Source organism: Amblyomma americanum, chromosome 8, assembly GCF_052857255.1.
Source record: "Amblyomma americanum isolate KBUSLIRL-KWMA chromosome 8, ASM5285725v1, whole genome shotgun sequence".
NCBI lineage: Eukaryota > Metazoa > Arthropoda > Arachnida > Ixodida > Ixodidae > Amblyomma > Amblyomma americanum.
The window spans coordinates 164,138,432-164,161,903 of NC_135504.1; the positions used below are offsets into that span (position 1 = coordinate 164,138,432).

At 44.7% G+C, this 23,472-nt stretch overlaps 2 protein-coding genes across 9 annotated transcripts in view; one reads left to right on the forward strand and one right to left on the reverse strand.

The window, feature by feature from the left end:
• LOC144102143 (nuclear distribution protein nudE-like 1) overlaps positions 1-23,472 on the forward strand; it is a 168,548-nt gene that overhangs the window by 48,261 nt on the left and 96,815 nt on the right. For all 8 annotated transcript variants that reach the window (XM_077635463.1, XM_077635460.1, XM_077635462.1 and 5 more), the window contains exon 4: positions 707-752. In XM_077635463.1, the coding sequence (XP_077491589.1) occupies positions 707-752 (46 nt within the window). The remainder of the gene's footprint in view (positions 1-706; positions 753-23,472) is intronic.
• Positions 20,608-21,898, reverse strand: LOC144101608 (uncharacterized). The gene is made up of 2 exons (XM_077634751.1): positions 21,746-21,898; positions 20,608-21,540 (listed from the first exon to the last, which is right to left on the reverse strand). Exons 1-2 carry the CDS (start codon positions 21,896-21,898, stop codon positions 20,608-20,610), a joined length of 1,086 nt encoding a protein of 361 aa, XP_077490877.1.

Below are 23,472 nucleotides of genomic sequence, written 5' to 3' on the forward strand. Positions count from 1 at the left end.
TTAATATGGAGCATTTCCAACTCGCCCAATCTGCCGTTCTTCATTTCCCTTTCCTTCCTGAACAGGCATTCATTATTCGAAACCATTTTTTCTCATTCAGACATTCAATTCATATTCGAAATTTTCCAAACAGCTGGGGCCACAGTTGCAGTTACAACAGTGCTTGCTTATTTCAAACAAGGGCATTGCTACATTAGGGCAACAGCACTACGTACGTCTCAGATGCAGTGAATAACCGAGGCCGCACCGGACAGTTTCAGCCAGCAGCACAGTGTGCGTCTCTCAGCCCACACTACCCCACTTGAGAAAAGCCAAAAAAAGAAAGAATACAGCACTGACATTGGTATTAACTGCGCTGGGTGCAAGAGAAAGGATGGTGGCCCTAGCGATGCCTCTGTGAGAGCAGTTACCGTCAGTGCTTTGCTGAAGCAGGACCATTTTGGAAAGCCATGATAGGGCTTGGAGAAAGCATATTCTGAGGAATGGATGCCAATTTTTTCAGACTGTCAGGTTTTATTTCCTAATAAAAAGATATTGGAGGCTCCATTTGCAATGATGGTATAGTGTAGCCTGCTGATTATGGTGCTTTGGGAAAGTGTCATGGATGGTGTGGTCTCTGGCTTTGCCTTTGTTTGGCAGGGCAAGCGAGTGCGTATCAGTTGGATTAATTTCTGCCATTCTGACCCCTCCTCCTCTTGCTGTGCAGGGCCACTGTGGCATCCCTCGAAGAGTTTGAATCCAAGCTGAACCAGGTGGGTATCCACTACTCTTGTGTGGGGGAGGAGGGCCAGGTTGCAAGAAGACACTGGAAGGAGGCCCTGGAAGGTTGGAGAACACAAGTGGGCAGATCCGCCCGGGATCACATTGCAATGAGAAAATGACAAGTGCAACACACGCAGAGCGCTGACTACCAACTCATGAGTTTATTCAAGGAAATGGTCAATATATACTGAAAACAAAGCATGACAACTTAGGAAAAAGAGACCGTGTGATGACTGAAAAATGTAGATTTACAATCCATGGGTTAGGTATTGGGGTTTAATGAAACAGACTGGTCACTGACACATGGAGCACGGTGTTTCACAATGTTTCTATAATCTCCCTTGTTAGCCGGGATCTGCTCTTGGCCAAAATTTGACAGCCTCCTGACAGCCTCCATATATCGGCCGACATTTTCCTTTGCAGCAGACTCAACAGTGGGCCGCCAGGTTCCTAGGTACGGCTATACTTTCTACCTTGTTTTTGTGTACTAGTAGACATACATTCAGACATCTACCTGTCTGGCTGACATAAAAGGTGAGGGGCAAAGAATAGATTCAACATGATAGCTAGGCGGGCGAGCTGATGATATATATTGAGAAATAGAAGCGCGAAAAACGGGGACAAAGGGTTGAAAACACAGGACAAGCGTTGACTCTCAACTAAAGCTCAATCACAGGAAACAGAAAAATATAAGGGAACAGGCAAAAACCAAACAACAAAAACACAAGGCACGTGCTACTATGTTCGGTCAAGATAGGCAACCTCACTATCATGCAGGAGCAGGGATGGTTTGCCGACACACAATCTTGGTTTCTTTCTAATTTGTTAGGCTTCTACGATTTCCCTGGTCAATTGGTCGGGGTGTTTATACAATATGTCACTGTAGTATAAGGAAGGAAAGCAGGATTGACACTCTCGGCAATGATCAACTAAATTAGTGGAGCAGGCGGAATCTAATGAGTTAAGATGTTCTCTGAGTCGTGTGTTAATGCACCGTCCCGTTTGACCTAAATAGATTTGACCACAGGACAGAGGTATTTTATACACTACGCCGTCAAAGGACAGCAAAAATTTCTTGTCATGCTAAATGCCACAAGGCGCTACAGATTTATTAGGATTGTGAGCCTTATTTTCTACAATTGAACAAATTTTATTGAGCTTATTTGGGGCCGAAAAGCAGCACCAACTTCATACCTATGGGCCACACTTTTAAGACCATGTGACAGGTGGTGTACACCGGAAAGAACTGCAAACTTTTTCCTCTCTTGTTCCTTCTGTGAAGAACGCGGCAAAGCCAAGGTTTTCAGCTTTTTAATTTTTTTATTGCACCCCAAAGTGATGAGTTCATCTCGGTAACCTGCATCCATAAGCCTCTTAACCTGATCATCGAAGCTTTGTTTCATGGCATGGTGCCATGACTTTGACAACGCCGATGACAAGGATGAAACAATAATTCTGCATTTTAATATCTTTGAATGGTGCGATTTATTGTCCTATCAGGCTAGCCTGATAGGATATCAGATATGTCATTTCTACAGAAAACAATGCTTTCATAAGCCAGAAAATGGAGTAAAAGTGAGGCAAGATTTATGCAGAGGTGGCAAGTGACGTACAGTATTCAAGAATAAACTCTATTTCGCCATCTCGATGGGCCATCGAAATACAAGGAAAGTATGATACTGAGAAAGGTTAGTCGCAAACACTGCAGCTTTTGCCTCATGCCTTTTGGCTGCATGCAGCCGTTGCACGCGGCAATTTCATTCACGCTGTGTGTGTTTGCTACACGGCCAGCAAAGCAGTGTCGTTCTTATTTCATCCATCGAATCGCATACTTTGCGCAGGCTGCGGGCATTACAGAAGTATTGGTTTGTTTATATACTTGAACCTTAATAAACCGAAGTAGTGCTTTCCAGAAAAAAACTTGGTTATATCACAAGCTTTTGGTGTCAATAACATGCTACACCCTAACAAAATGACAACTGTGAGAACGGGGGACACAGGACAAGCGCGAACTAACAACTGAGGTCTGTTCTGGTACGAGGGTACATAAATACATTCCTTCACATGCTGAAACAATCAATTCATTGCCAACGGCTGTGTCGCACGCTCCTTCGTTTCTTGATTAGATGTAACTCCTCACTTGATAACACCGAGGGTGTGCTTATGCTCTCGTCTTCACTGGCCTCCCATATCTCAAAGGCTTCTTTTATTTCTCTTTCTTTCTTGTCCTTTGCCCGAGCTAAAATTGTAGTCCGTTCAAAGTAAGGTGAACATTTGTGATTTGCGCAATGGGGGGCGAGGCTCCCAGGATTCGTTATTTTTCCTTAGTTATTACTGTATGTTGGCAGTATGGCCCTCGAGGCCGGGTTCCCAAGCTTGGTAATCACAGGCGTTGCAGAAGGCCTCCTACAAAAAGTCAAGGGCGCCATGTTTAAGCGGCCATCGGAGCGAAAGAGGCAAGCTGCGAAACCTGAAGTTGTACCGTATGTGCACAGGGTCGCCCACAACGTAAAAACGGTGGCAAATAGGCATGGCGTGCCAGTCGTGTTTTCGGCTCCACGGAAGCTTGGTCAGGTCTGCGCAGGCGTAGCCAGCGATGGAAAGAGGAACGGTTGCAGCAAAAATCATAGGAAACGCTTTGTGAAGTGCTGCACCGGTGTGGCCTATGAGATACCACTGACCTGCGGGAAGGCCTATGTGGGCCCATTGGGCAGGTGCATCAATGACCGTGCAGCAGAGCATGCGCGCTCGCTCAAAGAAGCAGGAGGAGCGCATCTACCCAAACACTGCGCAGAGTGCAAGGTGTGTCACCGAGCGGCGGAACATTCGGCGGGGGGAAATTGCAAACAATGTAAAAAGTGTGAACCACGACTTGATGAGGTAAAGATTCTGAGCAGGAGCGGTGATAGTAGGGCACGAGAGGTTTTAGAGGCGTGCCACATCAGGAAAAGAGAAAAAGAGTTTGTCAGCGATCCGTCTGTGAACCTTGTTTGGGCTGAGATTGTATATCTTGAACGGTTTTGTTGATAGCACGTCAGATTTCTGTCTGCGCATGCCTAGATTTTTCTGTATATTGGCTCGCTTTTCAAGGAAAAAAGTCAGATGAAGTTAGCGCTCGTGCTACGTCGTTCTTCTAATGTGTCTGTGTGTTTTTTCGGCGCTACTGTTTTCCTTTCTGGATCATCTTGAAACCTTGACTGATAGCTGGAGGTTTAATGAATTGCAAATGTCTCAAAATCTTGACCGATGGCTGGAGGTAAATTCCGCCATAGAAAAATTATAGTCAGCTTCATGTGTTGCTGCAGCGAATGCCACGAAGTGGGTACCCTCACCAAATAGTACGAAACCAAGGGGCGCTGCAGAAGTTTATTAATGGCACCAAGCAACACTGTGGTGGTGGCAGGCCGAAGAAGCCATTCAGGGCTACAGTGAGATGCCTCTACGCTGCGGGGATTTCACTCTCTCATGCGGTGCTCTCTTGCAGTGCCTAATAGTATGTGCGTCCTGAAGGACTTGTCAAGTCTCAGTGAATTTTGTATATGCAAAACACCCATCCTGCAATTAAGCCCGCTTATTGCATTGCTGACTGTTAGTAGCTTAGCGCGCAGGTTCGCACGTTCAAAACAACACGCTGCAATGAATGTCAAAAGCTTGCGCAAACTACTAGCTTGGCAATGTTATTCTTGTTTGATTATTCGCGCCCTTTATCGAATGCTAATTGCACGACTGATGTAACCAACTGTGATCTTTAAACTCTCATCAGTTAAATGAGAAGGGAAATCATTTTCTTTCGGCACTACTTGTTTCAGCACATTGAAGCATTTAATGAGAGTCCAGTGCCATAAACGAAGCATCGTTGTGAGCTTAAGGAAAAATGAAAGGCAGTTTATTTCTCAGCATTAAATGTTCACAGATAGCTTGGTGTGGGCAACCAAGGTTTTCGCTTGGAATAAAGAGAAAAAATTTTTTCGTGTAAATCAATGACCAAAAATGATGAAAGGCCAAAGACGGACTGAATGCCACGCATGTCTGCATCGTTATGTCCATCTTTCATGTTCCCTTCGCATTTTTTTCATCATGAAATCGTGGAAACTAAGTCTTTTATATCAAATACTGCAAATTCGTATTTAGTTTTTTTGGATGAAATTACTAGATATCCTCTGCCTGCGTGTAATAATCGAACTGAAGTGAAACTCCAACATACACTTGGGATTTTTATACTGTGCAGCGATATATTGCTTTCGTTGGAGCCAGTTCACAAATATACCTTACTTCAAGGGTAAAAATGTAGCGCAAGAAAGACAAGGACTATGCAAGACAACACACACAGTGCTAACTTCCAACAAAGATTTATATCGCTAAGGAAGGGTGGTTTTTTTATACTGACTTATCATAAATGCGCCATCAAAGCATGCACTAGCAAAGCATATCAGCCAGATATGAGAGTTCCTTTGGCAACAGAGCGACTGAAGGGCTAGCCACAGTCATCTTCCAACAAGGAAATCCATTCAGCTTCAATGATTTCTGCTGTTTAGCAGTTTTTGTGCACATTTAAGACCACACACATTTTTGGATTGTCAAATTTTTTGTGCATAAATGACTCAACTCTTTTAAGGGCCAAAAAAAACCACTCTAGCTTCCGAACCCTGCGCTATTTTCTTAGACTATGGGACAGCCGATAAAAGCAAGGAATGACGGCAACTTTTTCTTATTTACGCGTATCCTGTTGATTGTCCTGCTGTTTTTTCTGGCAGAATGTTTTTAGAACGCCTTCCGCAGTAGAGAACAGAACAAGGGAAGGGTATCCAGCGTTCTCCAGCCACTTGCACTGATTAGAAAAACTTTCATGCATGACGTGCGGGCAGGACTTCATGAGAGAATTAAGAAAGGAAAGGCGAGCGATGGATCTTTTTAGGAGCTTATGAATATATCTTTTTACCTCGTTGGAAAAACCATTGTTACCTTTTCATTCAGCGCTCTCTAAACTCGTAAAAAGGTCCATTGCTCGCCTTTCATTTCTTAGTTCTCATGAAGTCCTGTCGGCACCTCATGCATGAAAGTTTTTCTCATCAGTGTAAGCGGCTGGAGAATGCTGGATACCCTTCCCATGTCCTGGTCTCTGTTGCGGAAGGCACTCTAAAAAAATTCTGCCAGAAAAAAGTGCAGGACAATCAACAGGATACGCGTAAATAAGAAAAAGTTGCCATCATTCCTTGCTTTCATCGGCTGTCCCATAATCTAAAAAAATAGCGCAGCGTTCGGGAGCTAGAGTGGTTTTTTCGGCCCCTAAAGGAATTGAATCATTTGTGCACAAAAAATTTGACAATTCAAAAAGGCGGTTGGCTGTACGAAGAAACATAAAAATAGATTTATTGATTGCATTGGAAATGTCGTACACCAGATTCCTCTTTCCTGTGGCAAGCAGATGTAGGACAAACAGGCAGATGCCTGAACGATAGGCTTCGGGAGCATGGGCGGGACGTAAAGGATATGTGTGGGAAAGGTTTGTCAGCCCATTGCTGTGTTTGTCATTGCATACCGCTCCTCAAAAAATGTGTGGTCTTAAGAGTGCACAAAAAGCGTTTAACAGGGGGAATCCTTGAAGCTGAATGGATTTCCTTGCTGGCAGATGACTGTGTGGCTAGCCCTTCAGTCGCTGTGTTGCCAAAGGAGCTCTCATATCTGGCTGATATGCTTTACTAGTGCATGCTTTGATGGCGCATGTATGATAAGTCAGTATAAAAAAACCACCCTTCCTTTGCGAAATAAATCTTTGTTGGAAGTTAGCACTGTGTGTGTTGTCTTGCCGAGTCCTTGTCTTTTTTGTGCCACATTTTTTGCCCTTGAAATGAACCAACAAGCCGGATTGTCTATGCTTCTATACATTTCTTGCTTCATTATCCATGAACGAAAGCCACACTGGCTATATAGTACAGCTGGCATTAAAGAGGGCAAATATAGTACTTGGTTTGTAGGTATTGTTTGTTGTGTTTCATTCCGGCTTGACTGTGCACGAGTCCACTGTTGTGCTTTGGAGCCCCATAACTTCGTGTTGTTCTGTTGCGACGAGAATCCATCACACTCTGGCGGGGAGTAAAGCAAGACAGTGTCAAGGCTGACGCGGCTAATTACATGAAAGATCTCGTCATGAAAATGGGCACAGCCCAGCCGAAGATGCGCACACCTCCCTCTCGAGCAACTCTGCAAACCATCACGTGTTCTCGTGGCAACAGGACGTGCAAGGAGGTCCCTGCAAAATAGTGGTGCAAACCATCACGTGTTCTCATGGGAACAGGACGTGCACGAAGGAGGTCCCTGCAAAACAGTGGTGCAGCTGGTTTGGCTTGCTTTGTGCTATAGGCCAGAAGCCAGAACTGTTGTTCTCCAGTGTGGCCATTTACTGGCACGCCTGCATATAGCCATGATTTACTGCCCTTTGGGCACTAAAGAAACATTGCCAAGCATACTTCCACAACTCGGTAGCGTTGCAGGGAATTTTTGCATTATCAAAAGGATAAAATTGATGCCTGAATCATGACGTTTAGTTTGACATTCACGTTAGTTGTGCCGGTGTTTATCACGCACTTATGTTATCGCTACCATCTTGGTGCTCCGTCGCTGAAAAAAGTTTTTTGGTCAATATCAAGCATTAGGTGTATGGCTAGCATGCAGTTCCAATTCCAATATGCTCCTAATCCTTCTTGCCGGCCATAAAGCACCCACAAATTGGGCTTTGTTGTCTCCTGCGTGGTGGTGTTCCAGTGACTACAAATTATCGTTGTGAGCTCAACTTAACCGCAGGGCTAACAGAAAACAAATTTTTTCATGATTTATGTTACCTGGCGCATAAAAACATATTTTCGCTTAATTTATCAAAGCTTGAATAAATATTTGCAGAGAAGCCAGCTTTCACGAATTCTGCAGCCCAGAGTCGCATTTATTTTTTTCTGAAGCTCTCAGCGCGCGTGACAGCATCGCGTAGCCTTTTGGCCAAGTGTCGCAGAATACCATAAAGTCGTGTATATTTTGCTGTGATTCAGGCAGATACCAACAGCAGAAAGATACCGGAAACCACGGTTAGCCTTTTACCCTGCTGACCCCTCTGAAAAACATGCAGAAATAGCAACTTGAATTGGTAGCGGTCGTGCTTACATTCCCTTACACGAATTTTACTTAATGGGAATAATTGCAAGCTCAGCGCATGGGCGCGAAAAACGTACTGGTGATCGAAAACACGTGCTTCGCCTCGACAACCTTCAGTCTGCATGCAGCTGGCTGATATGGTTACTGTTTGCACATCACTACACTATCGAGTCAAATCAATAAATCTACATTCTGATGCATAAAATTATCATAGGTGATAGCGCATGCAAAGGACTGCAACAAACGACATGCCAGCGCAGAAACCTGCTTATAAGTACCGGCTTGCCGTCTACACCCTACCTGGTTAACTACCCTTGTATGTCACCTTAGCTCTATAGCTTTCCTTTGTAGCCGTATGACTGCGCCCGGGTGGATGTCAGTGAGTAATTACTCCCTTATTACACCTACATATGATGGAGTGCATCTGCGATGGAACCAAAGAACACGTAAACACGTGTTCTACGCACGGTGTCAGCGCGACCCGCACTCCACTAGGCCACATGCGCCAACAGATGGTGTCCAGAGTAGGAGCCTGCATGCGAGGGTAAAAGAATCTGGTCTATAATGTACTTTTTGCACTTTGCCATAGACAGTGTGTGCGCCAGGTGTGACCTTCGACTGTATCTGCACTTCACGGGAGCAGGCATGATGGTGTAGACTGATTGAAGGGGTTTAACGTCCCATTGGGTATGAGGGGCACTGTAGTGGAGGGCTCTGGAAATTTCGACCACTGTGGTTGTTAAGCATGCACTGACGTCGCACAGTAGTATACTGCGCTTAGTGCAACTGCACGGGCTAGCGCGGTGTTGTTGATGCTATGCGAGACAGTACTTGGGTTCCTTGCGTTTCACCTCCACCAATATGTGGCTGCCTCTGGATCAGCAGTCGAGCACTGACACTGAGGCACAGCAGCGAGTTATGGCAAGCATTGTTCACAACAAGAAACTTCCATTGTACTGTCGAGGACAAAACTATCCGGGAGCAAAGACGACAGCTCCGTTATTACGTTGTTCATCCGAACCAAACTTGTGGAAGCAGCCGCCGCGGTGGCTGAGTGGTTATGGCGCTCGGCTGCTGACCCGAAAGACGCGGGTTCGATCCTGGCCGCGGCAGTGGAATTTCGATGGAGGCGAAATTCTAGAGGCCCGTGTGCTGTGCGATGTCAGTGCACGTTAAAGAACCCCAGGTGGTCGAAATTTCCGGAGCCCTTCACTACGGCGTCTCTCATAGCCTGAGTCGCTTTGGGACATTAAACCCCGATAAACCAAACCAAACCAAACTTGTGGAAGCGGTAGTTGGACTCAAATGTGGTGCAGTGAAACAAAATATTTGCTAGCAGGCATTACACCTATGCGCCAAGATCGCTTTCCCTGCATCCTCAAGGCTTTTGTCCCCGATAGTAAAAGCTTTGCACAAGGTAACCGACTTCATGGTGCGGCCATGAAGTCTATTTTTGCCTCAGCCGCCGCGTTGGCTCAGTGGTTATGGGGCTCGGCTGCTGACCCGAAGTACATGGGTGGGATCCTGGCCACGGCAGTTTAATTTTGATGGAGACTAAATTCTAGAGGCCCGTGTACTGTGCGATATCAGTGCACGTTAAAGAACTCCAGGTGGTCAAAATTTCCAAAGCCTTTCACTACGGCGTCCCTCATAGCCAGAGTCACTTTGGGACGTTAAATTCCCATAAACCAAACTATTTTTGGCTCACATTTGCTCAAGAGCATTGCTGTTATGTGGCACCCATAGGTTGCTACCTCTAGCAATTTTCACGTTTTTACAAGTAAAAATATTTTAAGTTTACAAAATGGTGGAATTTGCCTGAATTTGCTTTTTGTGTCCACGAAACTACTTTATTAAACTGAGGGAAAAAATACATACATTCCAATAAAAGCAAGAAACTGAAACAATGAAAGCTTGTTGCATCGCAAACTTGATTATATTGAGCACGTTATATCAGGGTTCAATTTTATTTAGTATGTGCTTACGCAGACACACACATGCATACTCGTTGTCAGCAGGAAACACTATGTGAATGTAGGTCTTTCATGTTTTCTGTACAGAAAGGCAAATGTGCTTTTGCGTGTGCTAAAAAATATCTCGGAAGTACTTCATATATGCACATGTTCTTTCTCATGTTTTACACGTCTTCTTTTTTGCATCCATGGTCTTCTTACAGAGAAATGCGAAAGCATGTGTTTTGAGGAAAGGAAAGGAGGCAGTAGTTCTGGACATCTTGGTGGACACCTCAACCTCGCCTTAAAGCATGCAATTGATGGTGCATATGTCATTGGTCTGAATAGGTCGCAAGTCTCAGAAAGCATGCAATTGATGGTGCATATGTCATTGGTCTGAACACGTGTTGCAATCTAGACTCCAACTTGACTAAAACATATAAGCTATGTGCAAAGAGAAATGCTATGACACCACCCAGAATGCTGTTCTACGAACAGTTGCTCAAAATTTTGCTGAATGTATTCGGGAATACTGCCGAGGGATGGAAAGTTGGGCTAGTTGGTAACAGTTCATGGTGGGTGGAACAGCGCGAACAGACGATAGACAAGAAGAGAAGACACAGACAAGCGCTGACTCGCAACTAATGTTTTTGTTAAGAAGAACATACATTTTATATTCAAAAAACACGTGATATATCAGGCACATAGCAATTGCATTGGCACTTTTCAATTGTTACCTCGCTGAAATCAATGGTTACATCATGAATTATCTAAAAAAGACACCTCCTTATCAGCAAGAATCAAGGAAGGCTGGCTCACACACTCTACTTGTCTTTTCCGAATGAAATATGCCTCCATTATTTCCCTGGTTGTTTTTTCTCTATGGCGAAACAAAATCTTTGTTTTGGTGACCAGCGGGCGGCATTTTTTCTTTTTCTCCTGTTTTCCGCACTCTCGGCAGTGATATGTAAACTTTCTTGCAAGAGAGTGGAAGCTCATAAACGACTGAACATGCGCAATCGACCAACCGTGACCTGTGCGCCACTTGGCAATGGAACGGGACGTAGAAGGGCGAAGACAGGACGGTTGCTACACTTGCAACTGAAATGAATGAAATGCGACAGTAAACCACAGCCCATCCCAGAGCAACAACACGCATGCGCATAGCATAAAACAAGGTAAAAACAAACTGATAATCTTAAAATGTGTGGAAAAAGATAAAAAAGGAGAAAAGAGAAAGAGTGATAGATAATAAAAGCTGCTAAGAAAACTCAAGTGCGTTTTAAAAACTTCAAATCCTTGTTTATAATATGTTTGACCAACTGGCCCCTCAGTATACTCTGTTAAATGGAACGGGCTAGCTCTTTTTATATGTTCGTGGCGATTGCTAATGGCTCGGCATAGCCCACTCAACTTATACGGCGCCGAAAAAACATCGTCTACTTCGAAACGACCAGCCACATTTTTCAAATTGTGCGCTATCTTGTGTGCATATGGAACAACAGCTAGATTCTTATGTGACCTTTCATTTTTTGGTTTCACAAATTCTGCCCTTACCAATTGCAAAAGTTTTTCACAAGTTGATGAAATAACAATGTCTGGAAAACCTGTGCTTTTTAGCCTACGTACTTGTGACAGCACACTATCTGTAACGCAATGGTGACATGAATGCTGAAGGCTAGAGTGAATGCAAGACATCGCAATTCCATTTTTTACAATCTTCGAGTGCCCGGATGAATAGTTTAAAACAGGTTTTTGGGACCTTGGTGAATACTCCCAACACACGTGGTCATTTTTGAAAAACAATTTGAGGCCTAAAAACTGGAGAGCATCGTTTGATGGAACCTCAAAGGTGAATGACAACCCCTTAGCATTCTCACGAAAGAGCTTCAATATGTCCACTAGCCTCCTGCTGAAGTTTTCTTTCTCAACCAGTACTAGAAAATCGTCTACAAATCTGAAAATGCGTATCGCCAGTCCATCGATGTGTTTGTTAATAGCTCTATCAAATTGACCTAGGAAAATATTGCTTAATGTGGGCGCCACCTTCGATCCAATACATATGCCCTTTTTTTGGACATACACTTCATCTCGCCACCCAACATATGTGGACTTCAAATAAAACGACAATATTTCAAGAAAGGTCTCGACAGATACCCCGCATTGACCCATAAAACACACTTCTTCATTTTCTTCAGCGATGCACTTTTTGACTGCTTTCAACATTCCTTTTTGAGGCAGAGAATAATATAGGTCTTCAATGTCGACACTGAAGCCTAAACACAATCCCGGATTGCTAAGCTCTAGGAACTGGGTCAACCTATCTGTCTTATCAACCACAAATGGATCGTTCACAGTTAACTTTGAAAGATGCTTTTGCAAGTAACTTGATACAGAGTATTGCCAAGTGCCTGCTTCAGAAACGATGACTCTGAAAGGAATGTTGCTTTTGTAAGTTTTTGCTGAGAAAAACAAATCTAACTTATCACCTTTCATTTTCAGTGTAGTCGTCGCCAAAGGCCCGAGATTACATTCGTTTACATTGAAACGGCCCGCTCTTTTACACCACTGCAATCCACATTAACTCGTTTGAAGCACTTCTCAACGGCTTCCAAAGCCTTTTCTGCATAGATGCCTTCTGGGGCTACAACAAAATGACCTTCTTTATCGGACAAAATAAGCCGCAATTTGCTGCAATCGAAAAACTCAACCAGGGCACGCAAGTCCTTACTCCTTCGTGACGCTCCCGGTGAAGCTACCAGGGCGTTGACGCTCTCTTCTAGGAATCTCGGGCGTGCTCCCTCGACGACCTTCCTGGAGATGCTCCTGGAGAGGGCCAACCTTTCCACCGGCGAAAATACAGGCTCCTGAGAGAACTTTGGTCCCTGCTCAAGGGTCTTCCGATGTTGCTGTGGTAGATGCGCACCGGCCAGCAGCTGCACTTTTCCAACTGGTGCTTCTGTCTTCCTCTTCCTAGGAAGATGCGGAATGGCGGATGCCCACAAAATTTCCGTTGTCTGTTGTGAGGTGATGAGCCACTCCTTGTACATCCTGTGTCGTTGACGTTCACTGCCAAAGTTTCCACAAGCCACCCACAAGCATTCTTTGAAGTAGCGAGCCTGTCGCCATAACTCGGAGCGCAGAATGCGGCACATCCTTCTGGAATGCCCCGCTGACAGCTGTAACGGACCGCAATACACACCGCAGAGCACGAGTGGTTGCTTGGCACTTCAAGAATGGGCTTTGCCCTACGGGTTTGCAAGTCTATTGCGGTCCATTACAGCTGTCAGTGGGGCATTCCAGAAGGATGTGCTGCATTCTTCGCTCTGAGTTATGGCGACAGGCTCGCTACTTCAAAGAATGCTTGCGGGTGGCTTGTGGAAACTTTGGCAGTGAACATCAACGACACAGGATGTACAAGGAGTGGCTCATCACCTCACAACAGACAACGGAAATTTTGTGGGCATCCGCCATTCCGCATCTTCCTAGGAAGAGGAAGACAGAAGCACCAGTTGGAAAAGTGCAGCTGCTGGCCGGTGCGCATCTACCACAGCAACATCGGAAGACCCTTGAGCAGGGACCAAAGTTCTCTAAGGAGCCTGTATTTTCGCCGGTGGAAAGGTTGGCCCTCTCCAGGAGCATCTCCAGGAAGGTCGTCGAGGGAGCACGCCCGAGATTCCTAGAAGAGAGCGTCAACGCCCTGGTAGCTTCACCGGGAGCGTCACGAAGGAGTAAGGACTTGCGTGCCCTGGTTGAGTTTTTCGATTGCAGCAAATTGCGGCTTATTTTGTCCGATAAAGAAGGTCATTTTGTTGTAGCCCCAGAAGGCATCTATGCAGAAAAGGCTTTGGAAGCCGTTGAGAAGTGCTTCAAACGAGTTAATGTGGATTGCAGTGGTGTAAAAGAGCGGGCCGTTTCAATGTAAACGAATGTAATCTCGGGACTACACTGAAAATGAAACGTGATAAGTTAGATTTGTTTTTCTCTGCAAAAACTCATAAAAGCAACATTCCTTTCAGAGCCATCGTTTCTGAAGCAGGCACTTGGCAATACTCTGTATCAAGTTACTTGCAAAAGCATCTTTCAAAGTTAACTGTGAACGATCCATTTGTGGTTGATAAGACAGATAGGTTGACCCAGTTCCTAAAGCTTAGCAATCCGGGATTGTGTTTAAGCTTCAGTGTCGACATTAAAGACCTATATTATTCTCTGCCTCAAAAAGGAATGTTGAAAGCAGTCAAAAAGTGCATCGCTGAAGAAAATGATGAAGTGCGTTTTATGGGTCAATGCCGGGTATCTGTCGAGACCTTTCTTGAAATATTGTCGTTTTATTTGAAGTCCACATATGTTGGGTGGCGAGATGAAGTGTATGTCCAAAAAAAGGGCATATGTATTGGATCGAAGGTGGCGCCCACATTAAGCAATATTTTCCTAGGTCAATTTGATAGAGCTATTAACAAACACATCGATGGACTGGCGATACGCATTTTCAGATTTGTAGACGGTTTTCTAGTACTGGTTGAGAAAGAAAACTTCAGCAGGAGGCTAGTGGACATATTGAAGCTCTTTCGTGAGAATGCTAAGGGGTTGTCATTCACCTTTGAGGTTCCATCAAACGATGCTCTCCAGTTTTTAAGCCTCAAATTGTTTTTCAAAAATGACCACGTGTGTTGGGAGTATTCACCAAGGTCCCAAAAACCTGTTTTAAACTATTCATCCGGGCACTCGAAGATTGTAAAAAATGGAATTGCGATGTCTTGCATTCACTCTAGCCTTCAGCATTCATGTCACCATTGCGTTACAGATAGTGTGCTGTCACAAGTACGTAGGCTAAAAAGCACAGGTTTTCCAGACATTGGTATTTGATCAACTTGTGAAAAACTTTTGCGATTGGTAAGGGCAGAATTTGTGAAACCAAAAAATGAAAGGTCACATAAGAATCTAGCTGTTATTCCATATGCACACAAGATAGCGCACAATTTGAAAAATGTGGCTGACCGTTTCGAAGTAGACGATGTTTTTTCGGCGCCGTATAAGTTGAGTGGGCTATGCCGAGCCATTAGGAATCGCCACGAACATATAAAAAGAGCTAGCCCGTTCCATTGCCAAGTGGCGCACAGGTCACGGTTGGTCGATTGCGCATGTTCAGTCGTTTATGAGCTTCCACTCTCTTGCAAGAAAGTTTACATAGGCCAAACCGGTCATTGCATTAATATTCGGTTGTGGGAACACTTGAATTCGCTCTCGGATTCGAGTTATTCCCATTTGAAAGATCACTGCCGAGAGTGCGGAAAACAGGAGAAAAAGAAAAAATGCCGCCCCCTGGTCACCAAAACAAAGATTTTGTTTCGCCATAGAGAAAAAACAACCAGGGAAATAATGGAGGCATATTTCATTAGGAAAAGACAAGTAGAGTGTGTGAGCCAGCCTTCCTTGATTCTTGTTGATAAGGAGGTGTCTTTTTTAGATAATTCATGATGTAACCATTGATTTCAGCGAGGTAACCATTGAAAAGTGCCAATGCAATTGCTATGTGCCTGATATATCACGTGTTTTTTGAATATAAAATGTATGTTCTTCTTAATAAAAACATTAGTTGCGAGTCAGCGCTTGTCTGTGTCTTCTCTTCTCGTCTATCGTCTGTTCGTGCTGTTCCACCCACCATGATGGGAATATTGCCACCACATTGAGGCCACCTAGTCACGACATCGCTAGGATTTCATCTGCACCTGCGATAGCTGATGCTTAAACCAGCGGATGTGGTTTTTGTGCCCCAAAATGTCTCTTTCCATAATTAATTAGTGTTGATGTCATCATTTTTAATTTCATTTTCAGCTTTTGCTAATTAACTCATTTTTTCCTAATTGTGCGAATTCCTTAACTGCTTTTACTAATGAACAGTGTGACATTCTTCTTCACGTCATATAACACTAGCAATTTACTACTTATTATCATTAAGCTTTTACACGCTCATCTGGAATTATCATTAAGCTTTTACACGCTCATCTGGAGTGACGTCATCGTGTGGACACATTTTGCGGACAAGTTTTTCGGACAAGTTTTGTGGACACAACTGAGGCATATAATGCTTTCGCATTAAGAAAAAGGAAGACTGGCTATATGGGTGGAGTACACTGGTTGCAAACAGGGCATGACCAGGCGCAGTGTGGAGCGTTGTGGGGTGCTGCTTCTGCTGCTGGTGATGATGGTGCCTCTCATATCCTGTGTTTGACCCCTGCCATGGCAGTCACATTTTGATGGAGGCAAAATGCTAGAGGTCCATGTACTGTGCGATGTCAGTGCGCGTTGAAGAACTCCAGGTGGCCTAAATTTCCAAAGCCCTTCACTACGGTGTCCTTCATAGCCTAAGTCGCTTTGGGACGTTAAACACCATAAAACCAAAACATCCTGTGTTTGCCCTACACAAGCAGCGGAGAGCTTACATAGCCTGTTTGTGGACCTAGGTCCCGATTGCTCTTGCCTTCTCCTTGCTGCAAGCGTGGCACTACGCAGGTGCTCCAAGTAGCACTGTGCATGATGCAGGCACTGAGTCACAAGGCAGTGTGGCTCAGTTACTACGAAGCTGGTTTAGCTTAGAAGCACTGTATTATTTTTTTATTTGTACAAAATACCCTTTGGGGAGGGGTCTGTTACACGCAAATCATAAAAAAAAGCCACGAAAAGGAAAAATACAGCATATGACATTGGAAGGAAAATAATAATTAGTAATAATTAACATTCGAGCATAAGGGAAAAACAAAATCAAGATAAGCAACGTTTGAGCAGAGAACAGGGTGTCTACCAACTGGGAAAACAGTGAAAACTGGGAATTCTCAGGAAATTTGGATAATCTGGAAAAACTCAGGGGATTTGTGCTTATATCAGGGAAAATTAGCTGCAGTTCTACATAAAAGGAACTAAAGCCGCGATAATGCTGCCTCGTGTAAACAGTGCGGACTGGCATTGCAGGGATTGTCCAGTGCGGCGTTACACGTCCTCTCCTCAGCGACTGCTGGCCTCCAAAGTTGTGTTGTCAAGTGGAGCAGCAGAGTTGAAATCTGGGTCAGTTGGTACATGTTCAGGAAAAAAAAAAACCAGACAAAAGATGGAACAAAGCGAAGAGACGAGGCGCACATACGACGACTTCACGTCTTTTGACTGTTTTTTTTCCTCAGCAAGTGGAGCATCCCAGCAAGGTGGCAAAAAGCTTTGCGTTTTTGTGGTGCCAGTGGCGCTTCCAATTTCGAAGCGTACTGCATTGAAAGCGGACACTTTCCCGTGCTTCCCCGGCACTGTGGCTGACGGCACAGCCTGCGCTTCCTACGGTTCGCCGGCCAGCGTCCTCCCCTTGTTTTCCTTTGTTTCCGAGTGTACAGCTCCAACAAAACGTTGTGAGAACTGGCCTCATTTTTGACACCGTCGACCACCGTTGTGACCAATGCCGGGCCAGTGCCATCAGTTTCTGCGCATCCTTCAAGTGCTTCAACTACTACGATGGACATCCTACCCGATCGTACAGCAAAGGATATCTCAGCGTGACTCAGAGGTCATAAATGCCAAAGTGCTATGGTGCCTCAACGCTGTTATTACGCACACATCACTCCGTGCGGCCACGGCATCGGCTTCTCTGTTCCCTTTGATGTTCCCATCATCAGCTACAGCCAAGAAAATGCAGCTTGGCAAAGACAAGGTAGGATATACTATTGTCTATGGCCATGGACTTTTCTTCAAGCAGAACCTCATGTCGGAAGTAAGCCAAGCCTCCCACCTCGTCATGGCGTTTGATGAATCGTTAAACAAAATTGCACAAAAAGTAAATATACATGTTGGTTCGCTTTTGGTCGGATGTAGAGTAGAGCCATTACCCCCTGAACAGCTTTCAGGCCTGCGCGTCAAGTGATGCGACGTCAACGTCGTCACTGCGCGCCGGCTGAGGGCCGCGAGCGATTGCCGCGTGCTCGCCTCGCGGGAACTGATGCCACAGACAGGCTCGTCGACCGCCATGTCCGCGCGATTTATCAGGGCAAAGACAAATAATTAAGATTACGGACAGAATTATACATATTTATTTATCACAGCAGACTCTGTCTGTATGCATATTTACAGATATTTACGACTACACATCATTCGCGGCCAAAATGCATGACAGACAGAAAATGATATTGCGCTGTAATGTAGACGGGTGTTGCCATTTATACTGCATGCTATAAAATCGTAAACATCTGACAGCCGAAACAAGTTGTTGCACCGATAAGAGATACACATAGTTACAATACCAATCTGTATATTAAAGTAGGCACTGTGGCACGGTACGAGTTTCAGATGAATGAGAGGAAGCAAAACATAGCACATTGCAATGCCAAGAAGTAGACAACGAAAACCATGCTTGCATCTTAACTGTAGGTTAGAAGAAAATATTATTTCATCCATTTTTCACAGTATGTGGCCGCCCTTCAATAGCATAAAACACAACATATTACTTTGTATAGTCGAAGACATGCAAAGAAACCACAGTACATTAATCACTCCTGTGACTAAACTGTGCACTAGGTTATAATAAATAAGTGACACAAAGAACCACTTATTTCACCGCTGCAGGTACAGGAATGCACAAAGTATCCACTGCACAAACTGCATTGCACAATAATATAGACACTAATACAATAATATATAATAGACACTGCAACAATAGTACAATAATAGACACTGCACAAGAAGAGCACATACAAACAAAAGGTATGACAAATAAGTCATTCACCTGCCACAGCAGGCACTGTCTGAGGTTCAGCTCAGTAAAAAAACAACATTTAACTTAATTGCCAAAATACTTTAAAATTTCAGATTAAAAACAAAGAACTGTCATTTAAACTCCGGGCTAGAAAGCATGCATGACGCTAACAAAAGAAGGCCCATTGCACTACAACAGGCAGAAGTTCGCCAAAGAAATCACATGAGGAAACTGCAATAAACTACCTGCAGTGCAATTTAAAGTAATTAAATGTGCAGTGTACAAGTTATGGAAAATTACTTTTCAAGAAAGATTTGGGCTTTTCTGTTTTCTGCCTTCTGTTCTTTTATAATATGAAGTTGATCATTCCTTTGTTTGCATAAGCTGTTAAGCATTATGTTTGCTGCACAGTTTGGAACAAGTGTGACAAGGAGCTCGTAGGCATGCCCATTTTCACATGCATCTATGTCCTCAAGCCTCGGTAGAGAGTTGAGCGTCAGTTGCCGAACAACATTCCTTTGGTTGTGCCCATGGAGAAATTGTGTGCAGGCAATTTGTGTCACAAGCTTTGCAACTACAACCTCCGTGTACATGACTATTATAATCACAAGGGTAGAGGGAAACTTGAGTCCACCTCTGTACAGTTGTGCGATTAAGGAATGGGTGTCTTCTTCCATTTTCGTCTCACTTCTGGTAACAACCAAGTGTCCTCAGCAACTTTCACACTTTAAAACTTCCATTGTAGCATGTGCACAATACCCGCCAACATAACCAATAACTGGCATTCGTTCTCTGAGTGCATCAAGGTCAGCGTCTACAACTTGAACACTAAAGGAGGTTCCTACATTTCTGACACTGTCTCTTCGATGTTTCTGAAGTCATCAGTGCTCATCTTTGGCAGGGCATTTTGAAGGCGAATTCTGCCCTCTGTCTCACAAAGCTGTCGAACAGATATGTGGTACTGCCCACCAGCCATTTGCCGGTACTGTCCAAAACGACTCTCGAGAGGATCCGTTTGAACTTTCCCTAGTAGGGCGTACTTAAAATGAAGTTCACTTATGCAGTACCTTGCCAATGCCAGTAATGATTGAGCAGATAGCCTTAGGGCACTCAATGTGTCCTGGGTAAGGACCCCAGTGTCATGCCCATAAAATTCCCAGACATCAAGCCAGGTAATGAAACATTACAGAAAAGCTACTTTTGGGTCATCTGTACTGCAAGACATGGGTTCTTCGTAAACAGTACGATGATGGAAGCCTTTATTTGGCGTTTTTACGTTGACAATACTCCACCAGTGAAGAATGATTTTGATGAAATCTGCTGTTGCTGCCGCATGTTGAAAATCAGCTTCACCACTGCGATCTGCCAGGGCTGTGGCTGCGTGCGGATTAAAAACCTGCAGTACCAGCTTCACATTTTGCCGTTCCAAGTTGCTCGGATTAAGTGCCTTGGATGTCAGGCCATACCCAGACTTTATCAGTAGAGATGACTCCTCTTTATGTAAATCTCTCAAATTCTTAAATGAGGCAGTCATTTTGCGTTCAGGACGAACATCATTGTTTGAAAGCTCAAAGCGTGGGTAGAGAAAGCAAGTCCCCGCATTTTTCTGATTCGGCCAATTGTTTCTGATACGCTTCAAAAGATGTACAGCATCTACCACATAAAATAATGGCCGATCTGGATCTGCCGGATGTGGGTAAACAGGACGAAGCATTGGCTTTGGCAGAAACATCTTCATTACCTTTCTGTTTAGAGAGGTATTGCCACAAACAACGGCTATGACCCTGTACCCAATCTCTTCTAAGCGTATGATCACCTTCTTCAATATGGCATGAAGTTGATCGCTCTGTATGGTTTTTACCGGAAGAATGTGTGCTACCTCCTTGAATGGGCTCAGCAGAATTTGTATCATAAACACGTGTATAGATGTGGCTGCCTCGCTGGAATTCACTGCAGCACCACATATGCTGCCCCCCTTATAATCAAAACAAGGCTTGATATGAATTTCGTCAAGCATCAATCTCACTGCCTTTTCATGTGGCTGCAGATGTGTAAATCTCTGGGAGACATACTGAAGAAAAGTTGCATCACAAGAATCAATTTCTGGGCACATTTGTACAGATGAGCACACTTTCTAATAGTGCTCGGATGGGGCAAGGCTAGTGTACTTGTTTTTCTCAAATACTTGTAGGCATGCGGTGATATTGTGTGGAGAATGAATGCAAACATCATTACCTGTGTGCTGTACTGAATACGCTCTGCAGAGAACAGTGTTAGCTGTTCCTTTAAAAATTTCACGGCCTCTTTCTTGTTTTCATTGATGCTTGCTTCCAATTTGTCTAGAAGGGAATTTACTGCAAGCAACAGGTGGCGAGAACTACAATGCTCGCCAGACTCGTCAGGCAGCATGCACAGGTTGTTCAAAATTTCCAACAAGGAGCTTACTTTGCAAACCGAGTCTGGCACGACAGCGCTACCAAGATTCTTGATCGCGGATCCTTGGTAGCAGGCTGAGACTTGGAGGTTTTCGAACACTGTCAATGACGCCTTCAACCAAGGTTCATGATCGTTGATGATGTTCAAAAACATCGTACACTTTTCTTTATCAATCACAGTCCACTGCACTGACACTAAGGCCACTTGCAGGCGCGCCTTTAGTTCTTTGAGTGACAAAAATTGGTCTCTCTCCTGCTCCGCTTCATATGACGCCAGTAATCCTTTGACCACATGGGCGAGTTGGGAAGCTTCTAGTTGGCTCCTCTTAGCATCAGGTGCTTCTCTCTTGCTGTCGTCTGGTGCTGAAAGGTACGAAGGGCAGTTGGGAAATACGGTAGGCACCGATCCAAGGTGCAACCGCGGTACTGGCAATCGAACTGTAAGAACATTTCCTGTTCTTGGATCCGTGTACGATGTCGTCGTCTCAATGCATGAAGCGTCGAAATGATCGGCGCAAACCTGCACGAACGTACAAACGTTTCGTAAACATCTCAGAATCCACTTATTAAAATAGCCTAATGCTAGCCCCTTTGTCTATAAGCGTGTTTGCAGCAAAGAAATGTGGCCACAATCAATCCATCTGGACTTCGGAAGTATCACAATAAACGTGCAGATTAAGTAAAAGCAACCAGGAGCACATAACAGTACCATAAACATTACTTGCCTTAGTGTACGAAGTGGGCACGAAGTCCTTCCTTGGAATGGTGCGTAACCACTTCTTGAAGGTGTCGTCGTCTTTTGGGAAAGAAAGCACTTGTATCTTTCTGCCCGTATCGTAATTGCCGGAGCACCCCGGCACACAACACTTGTTCGGCATTTTAGTGTCCACTGCACATCGCACACGGAAACAAAATTTCCGCAAAACAACGACGAGAGACAACAAACGCGACCACGCCGCTGCCCGGCCTGCGCGGCGCAGGGAGCGTGAAAGAAAGAACAGCAGGGTCTAAAATCATGTCGCTGGCGATGCGGCTTCTGCAAGTGTCAGCCTGCCGGATGTGACGTCAAAATTGTGGGCACAGGCCTGAGAGCTGTTCAGGGGGTAATGGTAGAGCGTGAAAACACATTGCTTGACGCCATGCTTTCTGGGGCGCATGCGGGCGGAAGTATTGGTGTCCACTTTTAAAACTTCCACAGATGGTTTCTCCTGATCAAAAATTCTTCAGGTCTCAATGGATGGGCCAAATGTAAATATAAAATTTCTCCGTGAGATCATAAAAGAACTTTGTAAATCCAGTGACGGCCGTTGTATTCTCGAAGTCGGTAGCTGTGGCATTCGTGTTGTGAACGGTGCTTTCAAAACCGGACACGCGGCAACAGGTTGGCAGCTCGTGGAATTCCTTCATGCTTTGTACAACTTACTCAAATGTGTACCTGCCCAACGTGCTTAATACGCACACGTAACCGGGAGCAACATTTACCCTGTGAAGTTTTGCGCTCTGCGATGGCTTGAAAATGTTTGTGTGATTTCAAGAGCTATTGAGATTCTGCCGTACCTAAAAGTGTACGTCAAGTCGTGTCGAAGCGAGAACAGCCGACTGGCCAGCTCCAGTCACTGCGTGGTGGAAACAGCCATTCGCGATCCTCCGCAAAGCTAACCTGTATGCTTGGCATCACGGAGGAACTGCAGCCGTTCCTGGCTCAGTTCCTGACTGATTTGCCTATGCTTCCATTTCTTGGCGCAGCTTTGGAGAACTTTCTATGATCACTAATGAGTAGAATAGTAAAGAAAGAAGTATTAATGGCGGCGGACAGTCCATTGGACATGGCGGACATAGACTATTTTGATTCCATGGCATGTGTTGCGGCTGCGGCCACTCCTCATATAGATGACAGGTCGCAAACGCAAAGAAAATTAAACTTTATCCAGGCATTTACAAGCCGTAAAAACATGGTGCTGCCACACTCATGCAGCGCGGTTGAAAGAATGAAAGAGTCACGAGTCGCGTAACATAAAACTCTGGGAGGGAGCTTTAAAGAGGGAGAAAGTACTCATGCGAGAGTGAAAGCGCATGGGGGAAAGAAAGAAAAAGAGCTGAGAGGAGTCCAGTGTTTGCAGATGAAGTCGGCGCCTAGGCGGGAAATTCGGACTGGACTCGTGACAGCACAGGGACCTTGCTGCGAACGTAGTTGTGACGCCCAAGGTTGACCTTGGGTTCGCTACGAAGAATGCACTCCGAAAGGCCCCGAAACTTTCAGATTTGGCTATCCTAGGGTTTAGAAGGGACTGCGCCACTTTCGTGAGGAACTGTACCAAAAAGATCACGGAGAGGTCGCCGTTGAGGTTCAAGCTGGCAAGGGGATCGTCATCTCTGGATCCCGCATGCCCGGCGCTGATTCCCGATCTCGAGGAACGGTGTCTAAATGATGCACTTGAAGTAATAATGGAGC